Source organism: Phaenicophaeus curvirostris, chromosome 20, assembly GCF_032191515.1.
Source record: "Phaenicophaeus curvirostris isolate KB17595 chromosome 20, BPBGC_Pcur_1.0, whole genome shotgun sequence".
Taxonomy (NCBI): domain Eukaryota; kingdom Metazoa; phylum Chordata; class Aves; order Cuculiformes; family Cuculidae; genus Phaenicophaeus; species Phaenicophaeus curvirostris.
In genome coordinates this window covers 13,281,707-13,296,261 of record NC_091411.1, presented here as the reverse complement: position 1 = coordinate 13,296,261, position 14,555 = coordinate 13,281,707, and the positions used below count along the sequence as shown (strand labels likewise).

Sequence of the window (14,555 nt, the reverse complement as noted above, 5' to 3'; positions counted from 1 at the left end):
ACTGCAACCAGTTAGTGGTTTAGTGTTGAAATGTATATGTTCTATAAAGCAGTATTTAATTTGCATTTCAGTGCTATGAGTCTTGACAAATTTGAGAAGAGCCCAAGAGAAATTTTTCATCCTGAGATACAAAAGGTAGGAGTTGACTTCTTCTGTTTGGTTGTTTATCTTGAAAAATAAGTAATTAAATATAAGTGTTACTAGTTTCTGTCAGTAGCAGGATAATAATGATGAGCAGGATTATATGATACTACAGACTAAATTGTCATTATTAGTTGAAGTGGCCACTTCCAAACAAAACTTAAATATACAAGGATGTTACAGTTTTATTTGTGTTATCTTTAATATCAGTGTGCTAAAAATATTGTTTTGTTTACAGGACTTGCTGGTTCTTGAAGAGCAAGAGGTAAATGTAAACTTACCGCTCCTAGCTCGCAGACCTGTTTAATGAACACAGCTTTGTATTTTAAATATTAGCACCGAGGTGCTTGTGACAACTTCGAAATCAATTGCTTATTGCAACAAAAAATATGGTATTTCTTTGCAACACGTGAGAACAAAAATAATGTTAAGCACCAACTTAATGTATCATATTAATAGATCACTAGCTTAATCTTCCATAAAATTCATAATCTATTAGCAAAGGTAAATTATTAAGTGCCCACTACATGAGCATGTAACAGAGTTGGTATGAAATGTATAGTCTCATATATAGGATGTATACAAATGGACAAATAAAAAAGTTCTTAGAGGAGACATTTTAAAACTTTGGTTTGATTGCCTATTTATTATATATTCGGGGCTGTTTCTCAGGGATCTGTGAATTTCAAATTTGGAGTCCTTTATGCTAAGGATGGGCAGCTTACAGATGATGAAATGTTCAGCAATGGTGAGTTTTTCACCTTTTTCTTAATTCTTTTATTCATCCAAATCAAAAAACTTAAGGTAGTTTCTGCATGTGGAAGCCAGAAGGGAGATGATGGTTATATGAATGGTAGTTTTGTTAGGTTTTCATGTTTGTATTGCATGAAAAATGGTAGGATAGAGTCTTCTATTTCTATAATAGGTTGCTGTAGGAAACCGACTATTACAACTTGGAAGATATGGAAATTTCTTTTGTAGAAATAAACTATACAACATAAGATTCTTTCACGCTTAGGTTTTTGCAGTATGGTCACGTTCTTCTATGCGCTTGAACAGTGTCTTGGAGTTAACAAAAGAGGTCACTGTTTAATGTCATGTGGTGATGCCTGTGCTGCAAGGCTGGGATGCTGTTTCTGTGAAGGTAGAAGGGTTGGATGACACAAGGAGAAAATAATTCAGCTGAAACTTGTGGTCCTCCTGTCTTGGGAGCAGAACCTGTTCTTGTGTTTTGATTATTTTTCACAGGTATTCTGTTACTACATGTGCTTTTCTATTGTAATGTTTCTCCCTTCCATATGTAGAAACTGGAAGTGAAAACTTTGAAAGATTTTTGCATCTCTTGGGTGACACAATTACATTGAGAGGCTGGACAGGCTACAGAGGAGGACTGGACACTAAAAGTAAGAACTCATCTGAAGCGAAGAAATGATGGGGTTGCAATATAGATGTGTTTGCTTCACCAGGAAAAAGTCAGATTATCTTAAAACACTGATGGAATGGAGTTGAAAAGAAATATTTATATGACCTGTAAGTTCAAGGTGAACAGATCCATTTTATATTGGAATTGGAGAAGAATAACCTGCCCTGTTACTTGCTTCATGATAACAGGGCATCGTGGCTTGAAGAACTGTGTGCGATTTCAGGAGGCCAGGTGAAGGACATCATAGGTTTTAAGTGTGTGAATGTGCAGATTAGGTTGCAAACTTAGGTTTGGACTTACGTAAAACATGCATTATGAACATTTATTGAAATGGATCAGAAAAATGGATTACTAGAGAAGATGTAGTAGAAGGGCTTGAAATGTCTTGATTTTTGAAAGATGTAACGAACATATTCTTACTGAAAATGTTGTCTTCCCTTGCAGATGATACAACAGGAACCTCTTCTGTCTATACAGTTTTTCAAGGGCATGAAATTATGTTCCACGTTTCAACCATGCTACCATATTCTAGAGAGAACAAGCAGCAGGTACACAGTTCTCTCCCTTTTTTTGATTTTTTTTTTAATTCATTAAATTACAAAGTCCACAATTTTGAAAGAAAATAGAGAATTTCTTGCCTGTTAATACTTCAGAAATGTAAGTCTTCAGAATTTTGCTATAATTTTTTTCCTCAATATTATATCTAATCTTGAAAATTGCATGCTGTGCATGTCTCTGTTAAGGTGTCTAAAAAGACACTTGCAAAGAAGGTCAGAATGGATTCATTGAGAAGTGAATGAGTGTTCTGTTATTCAGATGACACATAGAGTTTCACTGCTGCAATTCTCATTACCTCAAGGAATTTAGGAAATCTGGAAATTAGACTTGCCTGTGAATTGTCAGAATACTCACAACTTGTGGACAGGTAGCAATTCATCTGTCTTGAAAGTCCCTTGTGAGCATGTTAATGGCAAGCTTTGTGCGTTTGCTCTAAGGCACTGCTGTTGCCTTCTTGTGGATTGACTAGGTGTGTTCTTGGGTGCTCGTTCAAATGTGCTGTCATCCATTGCTTGAACCTCCCTATGTGTTATCTGATGAAAACAATACTTTATAAGCACATGCATTTACCTATACAACACACATCCACAATGATTTACTTATAATTACTCACAAATTACTTGCTTCACTGTTGTATCTTATGTATTATTATAATAACATAATTCAATTACATAATTATATTGTCCTTCTTTTAATTTCCACATCAGTTTTCTCATACTTTTGCCTTGGATTGATGACCAGATCACAGCAGAAGCAAAGGCCAATTAGGATATTTATTGTTTTTAAAGAGAAATGCAACATGACTGTTTTTTTTCCAAGTGGTGAATTTGCATTTTTGGAATGCTGGGTGTTCCATGCCCAGCATGTGACTATTATGGAAATTATGAGTGCTTTGCTAATTTAAAAATATGCAGTAGCTGTTGTTTTAGCAGCTGCCTTGTGTATGCTCCATGGCATTGCTAGGTTTACTTGCTTATTGTTACTTAAGTAATAATTTTATATTAGCTTCAGTCATATTTACTGTAATTTTCCTTTTTGCAGTTTAGGAATATTGTTTTACTCTACTTTCACAGAATTCTTAAGGTACTTATTTATGTCATCTTTCAAGTCATTTTGTCTTCCCCCCCTTCTTTTTCCCTCCAGGTAGAAAGGAAGCGACATATTGGAAATGACATTGTCACTATCGTATTTCAGGAAGGCGAAGAGTCTTCTGCAGTGTTCAAGCCATCCATGATTCGCTCTCATTTTACACGTATCTTTTTTTTCTTACATTTTTAGTGCTTTTCTTTTTTTAAAAAAAAAACAGTATTACTTATCATTCTATCTTAGGACCCCCCCTGCATGCTGTTTATGGAAGTGAAAACTATTTTAGGAAGACAGTTGCATTCTTGCATTCTTAACCTTCAACTGCTTGACTAGGAGTCTTTAAGCCTGTCTCATAAAACAACTTTTTGTTGAACCACTTAGAAGATAAGGTCAAAGTAAGATTGTGAATTTTAAGTTGTATTTATATTGAAGGCATTTATTTGGATCACTTCGCGAATTAAATTTCATACCTTTTCATAAAATACAACTTCATAAAATTATTTCTGTTAGTGATGTGAATTAATTTGGCATTGGCTACTAAATACTGCCTTCTAATGTTTAGATGCTCTTTATTTTAGGTATTTATGTGTTTTGGATCAGTGTGTCTCCATTCTTTCACATCATAGACCACATGTTCTTTTGATTTTTTTGCAGCCTGTGTTTTTCAGACATTTGACTGAAAACTCTTGGAGGCCATATGGTTCCTAAATCCAGCTGCCAGTTACTTGAGATTAGTATAGACTAGTGGTCAGTGGCATCTGTAATCTGGCATCTCTTAGGCTACATGGAATGGCATGAAGAGAAATGGATGGAAAGAAGGAAACTATTATTTCTATCCATGCTGTGTTGCTGAGTTTTTAAAAATTACAGCAAAGCTTAAGGATTTCTAAACCTAATTCTCAGGGTGACTAACTGTTAGATCTTTCTTCCTAGTTTTGCCCATGGCTGGTCTGTCTAGATTCAAGCCCTTAATATTAATCTCTCTCACTCTAAATGGAAGAAGTGAGTGGAACCAGAAGAATTCCACAATTTAAAAGCAAAAAACCCAAACCATTTAAGATATGAAAGGAACCTAAATATTCTTAATAAAAAATATTTAGCGAGTTGTTGTACCTCTTCATCAGTGTCAGCATTAGTAAAAAAGGAATAATTCTTCCCTTATTGCTGTTAGGTGGACTTGTTATGATGTAATTGGTACACTCCAGTCTTTTTGATTTTCAACAGACAGTTTGAGGTTAAATTGTACTGGGTGTCGTAATAAGTTGGGGGGTCAGATGTGCCCTAAATCCATAAGGACATGTTATCATGTAGGTAATTTTAAGTAATCCACAGCTGTTCTATGGAGTTATATCTCCTTCCTGTTTTCAGTTGACAGTAGCCTCCTGCAGGAATAAGAAATGTGTAAAAAAATACACGTGAGCTTCATTCGTACTGGATTAACTTCCTTAACTGCATCGCAGATATTTTTGCCTTGGTGAGATATAATAAACAGAATGATAGTTACAGGTAGGTGCTGATTGTAACAAGTAATTTCACACTGAATTTTTGATGGTTTAGAGATAATGGGAAAACGTTTTGGTTGTCCACGTGTCTGTGTGCCGCCTGTACAAATGAACTTACAAAACTGAAGAGCACTGTGGACCTGGGTGCACATAGCTTTAAACTGTCTATGAATAAGTTGCGTGTTTCTTACCATCATAAAAATTAAATTCTGGAACAGGCCTAAGGTAAGGCGGCAAAACAAAACTATGTTGTATATGAAATGTAATAAAATAATGGAAGATCGCTTGCAGTTGGGACACGACAACCTCATGCAATGCTACAGGCTTGGGGAAGAGTGGCTGTTGTTATTCAGAAAGAATAAAATATTTCACATATTTGGTGAATGCATAGGTATGGTGGAAACATTGAAGGACATATTTTGTAGGTGAAGAACCATTCTTTTACAGGTATTTTGAAAAGGACTAGATTTTGCTAGTGGCACTAAAAGCATTGTTCTGTGCATAGAACTGCAAAGTTCTGTTGCAATTACTAGTGTCCCAGTGTTGGTTTGTGTAAAGGAAGCAGAATTTTGCTTTAGCGAATAACTCCCAAATAAATGTTTTCTGTTAGACCCATTACAGTTCTTACCTAAGACGTACCCAGATAATAGTTTCCGTTTCTTTCTTCTGTTTTGAATAGCGTCTATAAAACTGGTGGGTTTTGAATGCAGCTCTCGATGCAGATAAAGATTTGTTCTTTCAATAGGCTGAAAATATTTTCAGAAGAAAGCGTTCCTCTCTTTGGGCCTCCCCTTCCTTCACCACCTGTGTTTACAAATCATCAGGAATTCAGGGATTTTGTGTTAGTGAAATGTAAGTCAGTTTTTCTTTTGCTAGAAACGCATTTTTAAGGACTTTAATAAATTGAAATTCACAATGCTTAAAATGTAAGCACGTTTCTTGTGTATGCTGCTGTTCTGGGTAGAGTTTTGGGGTTTTCTTCACATCTGTAGCGTAAGTGGGATGTCAGTTCCATCAATCTGTTCCAATCAGATTAACAAAAAAGTTAATTTCTATGCAATTATGCTTCTCAGGCCACTAGATGCAGACTGACTTTTACATTTACAGAATGCGTAGATGTATTTAGCTTTGCAGATTCCTAAAGGACTTGGAGATCTGAAGGAATTTATAATGTTTTATATTTGGTAATAGAAGGACTTAGGTTAGCAGCAGTTTTCATTGACCCTTACTTCTAAATAAGCAACAAATTTTTGAGAACTGATGATGATGATTACAATTAGATGCTTACCTGACAGAAACTTAACTAGTAACCCATTTTGCATATTTAAATTGATTTAGAACTTAAATTGATTAGCAGTTTGCCTTTAGTTTTTTGATTAGTTAGGAGGTTATTGGGAAGCCTTGTAGAATTCTCCTATTACGGATTTTATTCTTTGAGGATTAAGGGATCGTTATTCAGAACAAAAAAGTGCAAAAAAAGGCAACTCTCAATTACTAAGGGGAAAACAGGTATTTTGTAGAGAGGTAGACTACAGTTAGTGGAAGTTGTCAGAGTTCATTTAGGTAAAGTATCTTCTTTTCCATAATATTTTAGTAATAAATGGGGAAAAAGCCACCTTGGAAACCCCAACATTTTCTCAGAAACGTCAACGCACTATAGATATGCTGATCCGCTCTTTATACCAAGACCTGATGCCTGATCTACACAAGGTAAATGTAAGTCAGAAGTCTCTGCATCCCTCACATGAGTTCTCCTGTTCTCACTAGTAGATTGCGTGTTCTGTGGCTTTAAAAGACTTTAATCCTAATGAACACTGAATTGCTTTCACTAGGCTAAATGCCAACTGTCATACAAATTGTTTTAGTTAGATGAAAGTCAAAAGACAGTCCTTTCAGGACAGGACTCTTCATGCATTTATTTAAATCAAATGCGAAGAGAAGCAAAACAATGTCACACTGATAATCTTACCTGCAGCAAGTGAATAGGAAAGTTAGGCTCTGCAAATACAGGTGTTGGTCTGTCACCGTTAAAACGGCACTTACAGATTCCATTATGTGTAAATTTGGATCAGTTTTTCCCTTGGCTATCGCTGCATTAACTTCATTTTAGATGATGAAGACTTACTCTTAAGGTGCTTCTTAACTAGCCAAAAAGAAGATCCATACTTCTAATTTTAGCTAGGTGGTGGGGTTTTTTTTTCCTACTGTTGATTTCTCTTAGCTAAATAGATCTTAAAACTTTTTTTCCCATATATTTATGTCTGTGGTCTTTGTTATGATTGCATAGAACATGACAGTGATAAACTATGACAACTTAGAAAGTTAAACACTCAGGGATTGGAAGAGTGGCAATTTCTGTTCTCTGAGAGGCTACACAGTTAGATTCATCACTACAGAAAAATTCCCCCAGAAAGACAAACACATTAACTCAGAATAAAAGATTATGAAAACTTTTGGGTCAGTTTAAAAAAGAAGCATTTCTGTTTTAGAATATGCTTAATAGAAGGTCCTTCAGTGATGTGTTACCAGAGTCCCCAAAATCAACACGGAAAAAAGAGGAGGCTCGGCAAGCAGAGTTTGTCCGACTTGGTCAGGTAGGATCAATTTGTGAGGTATGCACCTATGTTTACAAAGACTGTGTCACCTCTTTTGTTAAAATTTGGTTAGCTTGCAGAGTTATGTCAGGCCTTAATGTGGTCAGGAATAGTTACATAAGCTATGTTAAGGTAAAGTATGAATAGAAGTATTTAATACCTGAGGTACACGAGACAATTACAAATATTTTTAAAATACTTAAGCTAAAGGAAGGTTGGAAAATCCACACCTTAGGATCAAATTTATAAGGTCTTTCCCTCCTTTGTGCAGCAGTTTCTTTCTACTTCCAAGCAGAAGAGTACTCTGTCTTTTTCCATGCTTTGATGGAACATAATCTTTCATGATAAATGCTGATAAGATACTTGTGTAACAAGTCTAGTTGGGACCTATTTCTTAAACAAGAATTCCATACCTGGCGTGGTCTTTGTCAAAGGGAAACTTACTATGTGGGTTAAAAATTCATAGATATCTGTTTGTTTATGTTTTTCTTGGAGGTTCTTTTCACATGTAAACTTTCCCTTCCCTAAAAGAACTTGCCTCAAAATTACCAACTGTAGGTGTGAACACATTTCAACATGCCTTCCAACTAGCTCTTAATCATTCTTGACAAACTCTATGAATCTGTCTGTCCCTTAATTCTAGGCGGTTGAATGTTTAGACAGTCAACAAAACTCAGCAATGGCTGGTGCAACAGTATATTTGAATAATTTATTTATTTTCAAGGTGATCTCTACTGACTGATAGGAAATGAAATTAAACTGTCAATGCAAATGTGCAAATTGTGCATGCAGCTGATTACTGCCACTTCACAAAGTGTGTGTTTTGGTAGGCAAACTTTAGGGCAGTAAAATTGGTTTAGGTAATTTCCAAACTTTGCATTAAAGAAGGCTGTGACAGTTCCTTGTGTAACTACTTTATAGGAATGCTGTTGTAAAGGTTAACAATGAAAGTATATAGTTGAAGAATTTATGATACCGTGACCCTGTGTCCTTTGCATCCTTGGCAAGGTATATATGTAGCTTGACTTAGTGGTTTATTGTAAAAATTTGCAAGTAAAAGGCCAGCTGATAGAATTGATAAAAGGATCCTTTATCTTGCAAGCTTATACGATGAATTGGACTGGATGATCTCCAGAGGTTCCTTCCAACCCCTACCATTCTGTGGTTCTATGTATAGATGACTAGCTTGTATGATTTCATGTGGAGGCGTTTCTGTGTTACTGTGTTTGTTCCTTCTTTTCTGTTTTGCAGTTTCCATTTTAAAAAGAAATAAACCAGTCCAAAAAAGCCAACCAACCCCCAGCCAACGTGTGTTTTGGCTGAGAAGATATCTAGCAGTCCTCTAGTCATGCAGACTTTGTTCAAAATGTGCAGAATTCCACTTCTTTCCTGATTACTTAAGATGTGATAGGAATGGAGTTACTTCATAGTCCTGAATTGTTCTTTCTTTATAGTTTTTAGCTTGGGTATTGCTGACAAAAACTCAATTTAAATAAAATGTCTGTTTGCATTAGGCATTGAAATTGAAAACCACTGTGAAAGGGGATGCCACAGCTAACTTGGCAACCACAAGCTTTTGTAAAAAGGAGGTGAGTGAACCTGTCTGTCCAGGAGAATTATGGAAAATTGAATGCTGTTGAATGTGGCATTGCATGTAAGCTCCAAATACTGTTTATTTGCTTTTGTAATTAGACGCTGTAGCAGCAAAGATTAAATGTATTGTGTCAAGTCATTCTGCAGCCAATATCATATTAATAAAGGATGAGCCTGGAGGCAGAAGCACTTCTCAGGTTAAAGCAAGTGTTGATGTTTTGATATCTGAGAATATTTGATGAAAATGCCATTTTCTATATGCAGTCATCTAACTTCTGCATCATGTTTAAAACAATGTTCGGTTGTGGTTTTATTTCATGTAATAGCATATTTGGTTCAAGGGCGTTAGGGGGTGAGAGATAAAAATCACATTATTCTGCATGCATCTTCTATACAGAAGCTTCAGAAATGCTTTTAGAAATTCAGAGACTACAGCTAACATTTAAATTGGGGGAGGAGGGGCAGACTCTGGGAGGTAGGTATAGAGAACATGACGGAAGAAAAATTTTTGAGGAAGGGAGTTTTAGCTGGACCATATGCTGATGACTAGACATCAGAAACAGAGCCATAAAATTTAAGGAAATTGCATATGCATGGAGATACATATGTTTTAAGTCTATAGGATTTTTTAAAAATAAAATGCTTATCTAGTATTTCCAGGTTTGCACCGAGTATCGGCTGCATATATTTTAATTCAAGTGCTTCAGGAATGTGTCTTACACTTATTTATCTCCAGTTAATACGGAGAGTATTTCCTCTTCAAGAAAATGAACTAAATCCTGATATTTAAATTTGAAAAATATGTATTGTTTGGAAATATATCCTACCAAAAATATTTACATTTTATTACTTGCCATTGTCTATCACGTTCTATGTCTTTATGATCTGTATTTCTTAGTGTTCTTAATATTTATCCCTTATGTTACTTCATAGCCTTGGGAATCTCAGTCTTTCTGCAGTAATTTTCCTCATGAGGTTGTCTGTGCAGATTCTTGGGGCCAGTCCTTGCTGGTTTCTACAGATGCTGGCATCTTGTTAATAGATGGTTAGTAAATGATCCAGTGTTTTTGTGTCAATTTTTATATATCTGACCATTTTCTTGAAAATGTATGTTCATAAGCTTTGTTCAGGTGTTGGTAGGTCTTCACTTATGGCGCTAGTTACCAATCCCAAGCAAGTTTATTACATTTATGTAACCTAGTTGCAAAAGTTCTCTCTGCATCAGAATCAAGCCGTATTGGGGAGCCAGTGTCCGTTTGGATTTCTGAATATTTTGTTATTTCAGATGTTGTTTTATTGACTATCTGAAAAGACTTATGAATGAGGTCACATCCAAGCTCAAGAAGTGTTTAAATGCCATGTCTGGATTTCTTTCCTCTTGGTTATAGTGAGCATGAAGCCGGAGACTTGTGTGACAATGAAAGCCTGCTTCTTCCATAGCAATGCTATTGCTAGTTTGACCCCTTATCTTCTGTGTGCTATGTAAGCCACCGAAACTGAGGGAATAAGGTTAATTCTCGGTGATAATTCTCAAACTTTCCAAAGGAAGGTCCCTCTTAGGCTTTGGTTGCATAATCTGATCCATGGCAATGATAAAACTCTCCTATGAGGAAGTATTGGCTGTGATGCTCTGGTATACAGAGCAGCTTTGTGCACGTTTTAGCATTTTCTGAAGGAAAATCATGACTACTTTATGACAAGAAAGAAATAAGTCAAAACCAGTGAATAGCAGGTTTTTGCAGGATTTTGAATAAATACATGTGTTTCTTTTTTAGATGGTCAATCATCAGTGCAAGTATTTGATAAAACTCTCCAAGTAAAGCAGATGCATGTGTTGGAAGCTCTGGATCTTTTGATTGCCCGGACAGACAAAGGTAGGAGAACTCCCTGTTCTCTGATTCTCATGTGAATGTGGATGGTGTTGGGTAGGTATGTTTCATGAGGCAATCATGTCTATCAGTGGCAATTATATTAGAAGCCTCGTTGAGAATAAGGGAGCACATATAGCAGCTGCTGTTATTTTCTAAAACGCGGGTGTGGGAGGCAGGCAGGGGAGAAACCCTGAAGTGCTCATTCACGCTTCCTTCAAGGCAAGCCTGAAACTGGTCATGTGCATTTCCTCACCCACTGTTGGAACTCAACACTTGTTGGAAACCTCCTAGACTGAATTATATGTTTATTCAGTTGTGTAAAAATGTGAAGGAAATTATGTACACTGTCACTGTTTCACCAAATATGTTTTATTGGTATTTATTCTGTTAATTGACATCACATCCTAGTGGTATGGAATGTATTTTATTGAAGGTTCAGGTATAAAAGAACTTAAATGCTGTTTGGACTGACAAGGTTTCCTTTTTAGCCTCATTTGGAATCATTAAATGTGCGTAAAATGTGCACTTTTTCAATGAGGTACTTTTACCCAATAGTCTGTGATTAAATTTCACAAAGTGAACATACACAAAGCAAGAATGGAATCTTTATGTGTGGCACAGAGAATTATACATTTATTGTTACATTGTTATTTAAAACATTATGACTCTTTACTCTGTATTGGCTGAAGTTATATTTACCTAAACTTAGGGTAAAACATAGTTCCTTTGGTGTTATTGGGAGTTGCCCAGTTTGGCTGCACCTGACGAAATTTACCTCAGGGACCTAACAGAACTTGCTCAAGCTGAGAGCCATTTATAGTTCTCTTTTTTTAAGACACCTGAAGGGTGGGTGACAGTTCTGAAGATCTGAAAAGAGTAGTTATATCTGAAGCTTACTTCAAGAAGATTCTGGAAAAGGTGATTGCATTTAATTGTCAAAATGTTGTACTTTTTGTTTGAACCCGAAGAGAAATACGTAAGCAGCCATTTTGTACAGTAAAAGAACAAGATATTACTGGCATCAATTTCTGACACTTCAAATATAGTCTGAAGTCTTACTTGTGTAAAGAACTGTAGAGATTTTTTAAGCCTTGATGTGAATGCTTTCTGAAGGATTTAGTAGAAAGTTCTTACATACTCGCTAGAATTCTAGTCTCCTATTTTGTATTTTTGTATCATATTGAAATTAAGATCTGGTATGGAAGAAAAATAATATTTGCCTTTCATTTTCAGACTACACCTTGGCATCAAAAATGAGAAAAACAATAAGTTAGATGGGCAAAAGCGTGCTCAAACAGGGCTTGTGAACTGGATGAAAAGACTTTGTGGATTTTTAGAATAAAAAGTTACATACTACAAGGTTGACTTTTTAAGCTTAATTATGAACAAGAGCTTATTCAGGTCAGCATTCAAAATGAAGGCGTTGAAGAAGGCAACAATACAGCAGGTGTCAATGACAGCAGCACAAATTGCTTTTGCTGCAATAGCCTCTGTTCTAATGCAGACACAGTTAAATCTAACGCTGCAGTGGTATTGTTTGGCCCATCTGCTGGTTAAATATGTCCTAGTAATGAGAGGCAAGGCACAGAAATCGATCCATTTTGTCCTCCAAACACGTAATTTTCTGTTCCAGCTTCATTTTTTGAAATGCCTAGACAAGAGAGTGAGGGGAGATGAGGAAGAGCTGTTTCACTTGGAAGAGTCAAGTCTGTAGGAGGTAAAGAAAAACTGAAAAAGCTCAGATGATTGTCAATTTATATGCAGCCACATAGATAAACCAAACTCTCCAGTGGAACACCTGCAAAAGAACTAGTATTAGAATCATAGAATCACTAGGTTGGAAAGGACCCACTGGATCATCAAGTCCAACCATTCCCATCAATCACTAAACCATGTCTCTGAGCACCTCATCCACCCGTCTTTTAAACACCTCCAGGGAGGGTGACTCAACCACCTTCCTGGGCAGCCTGTTCCCTTTCTGTGAAATATTTTTTCCTAATGTCCAACCTGAACCTCCCCTGGCGGAGCTCGAGGCCATTCCCTCTTGTCCTGTCCTCTGTCACTTGGGAGAAGAGGCCAGCTCCCTGCTCTCTACAACCTCCTTTCAGGTAGTGGTAGAGAGCAATAAGGTCTCCCCTCAGCCTCCTCTTCTCCAGGCTAAACAATCCCAGCTCTGTCAGCTGCTCCTCCTAAGACTTGTTCTACTGGCCCCTCACCATCTTCGTCTGGATGGAGCTCTTCTCTGGACATGCTCCAGAGCCTCAACATCCAACATCTGTGAGGGGCCCAGAACTGAACACAGGATTCAAGGAGTGGTCTCACCAGTGCCCAGTACAGAGGGAGAATAACCTCCCTGGACCTGCTGGTCATGCCGTTTCTGATACAAGCCAAGATGCCATTGGCTTTCTTGGCCACCTGGGCACACTGCTGGCTCATGTTCAGTCGCTGTCAACCAGCACCCCCGGGTCCTTCTCCTCCAGGCAGCTTTCTAGACAGACTTCTCCTAGTCTGTAGCACTGCATAGGGTTGTTGTGCCCCAAGTGCAGGACCTGGCATTTGGCCTTGTTAAATCTCATGCCATTGGTCTCAGCTCAGCGGTCCAGCCTGTTCAGATCCCTTTGGAGAGTCTGCCTACCCTCCAGCAGATCAACACTTCCACCCAGCTTAGTGTCATCTGCAAACTTGCTAAGGGTGCACTCAATACCATCATCCAGGTCATTGATAAAGACATTGAACAGGGCTGGACCCAGGACCCAGCACCTAGCACTGAACCCTGGGGAGCACCACTTGTAACTGGCCTCCAGCTGGAGTTACCTCCATTTACTACCACTCTCTGGGCCCGGCCATCCAACCAGTTTTCCACCCAGGAAAGAGGATTGTGAAAGGGGGTCACACACCAGTCAAAGAGCTGGAACTATTTTAAACAAGGAGAGGTGAAGACCTATGTCTGCTGAAAGGCAGGCTTACTGTTTACCTGTGGGGTGCACATCTCATGGCCTATGGGGATTTAAACCACAATTCCTTTTTGAAAGCATGTGAAGCCAATTTCAGTGAAGGCGGTGGTCATTGTTCTGCCTTCGTAGTGAAAGGGAAACTCAGCTACTGAACTGAAGGGATTGTTTGCTGGAATTATGAAATCTAGAGAATTCATAAGCAGTCTTGGTATGACATTGCAGCCCATCCACAGAGAAGAAGCAGCATGCTTCATTTATCTTTGTTCTGTTTGTTAGATGCTCCTTCTCTTTGGAAGTATTAATTTCAAACTGCTACCATCTTTTTTTAACTTCTTGTTTCCTGGTTGTCTTCATCCTTCAGGTAAAGACTCTCGTCTCCTTGTCTTCAGGCTCAGTGGTCTCCAAAAAGATATAGAAACAAAGCAAATAATAAGGAGCAAATACGACTGCCGAGAAAATAAACTGGAAAGAACAAAAGGTGATTTCATTATCCTGTGCTAAAAACATCCACTGTGGTATGATGTCTGTAGTTACCAGGGGCTCATTAGCTCCTTTGAGGCAGTTGCAGGTGTTCACCTTTAGTTTTATTCTGGACAGTCAGTTCAAACTTGTCAAGTTTGGATGTGAAAATAAGTCTGGTATAGTGCAGCATGACAGTTCAGAACTTTGTAAAAATACCATGTTGTGATAATCACTGCTGATAAAAAGCTCTAGAGAAAAATGTTTATGTTACTCTCAGAGTTAAGGGATATGAGATGAATTATGCAGGGATATGAGACTGAAATAAAGAGCACTTAAAGATGGAGGAACACTGACAAATCTCTGTAAAACAG

General features: G+C 37.4%; 1 protein-coding gene across 9 annotated transcripts in view; it reads left to right on the top strand.

Annotated features, from left to right (window-relative positions):
- GARNL3 (GTPase activating Rap/RanGAP domain like 3) overlaps positions 1-14,555 on the top strand; it is a 44,587-nt gene that overhangs the window by 15,271 nt on the left and 14,761 nt on the right. For 5 of the 9 annotated variants that reach the window (XR_011338872.1, XR_011338873.1, XR_011338871.1 and 2 more), the window contains 14 exons: positions 72-135; positions 380-406; positions 814-889; positions 1,446-1,544; positions 2,009-2,112; positions 3,266-3,374; positions 4,669-4,714; positions 5,456-5,562; positions 6,305-6,426; positions 7,200-7,304; positions 8,819-8,893; positions 9,831-9,942; positions 10,673-10,771; positions 14,084-14,200. Coding sequence is in view for 6 of the 9 variants with exons in the window: in XM_069873442.1 (XP_069729543.1) it covers positions 72-135; positions 380-406; positions 814-889; positions 1,446-1,544; positions 2,009-2,112; positions 3,266-3,374; positions 4,669-4,714; positions 5,456-5,562; positions 6,305-6,426; positions 7,200-7,304; positions 8,819-8,893; positions 9,831-9,942; positions 10,673-10,771; positions 14,084-14,200 (1,262 nt within the window). In the remaining 3 variants the exon portion in view is untranslated. Of the gene's footprint in view, positions 1-71; positions 407-813; positions 890-1,445; positions 1,545-2,008; positions 2,113-3,265; positions 3,375-4,668; positions 4,715-5,455; positions 5,563-6,304; positions 6,427-7,199; positions 7,305-8,818; positions 8,894-9,830; positions 9,943-10,672; positions 10,772-14,083; positions 14,201-14,555 lie in introns of all 9 variants that reach the window. The other 4 variants (XM_069873441.1, XM_069873443.1, XM_069873444.1 and 1 more) reach the window with 3 other exon arrangements.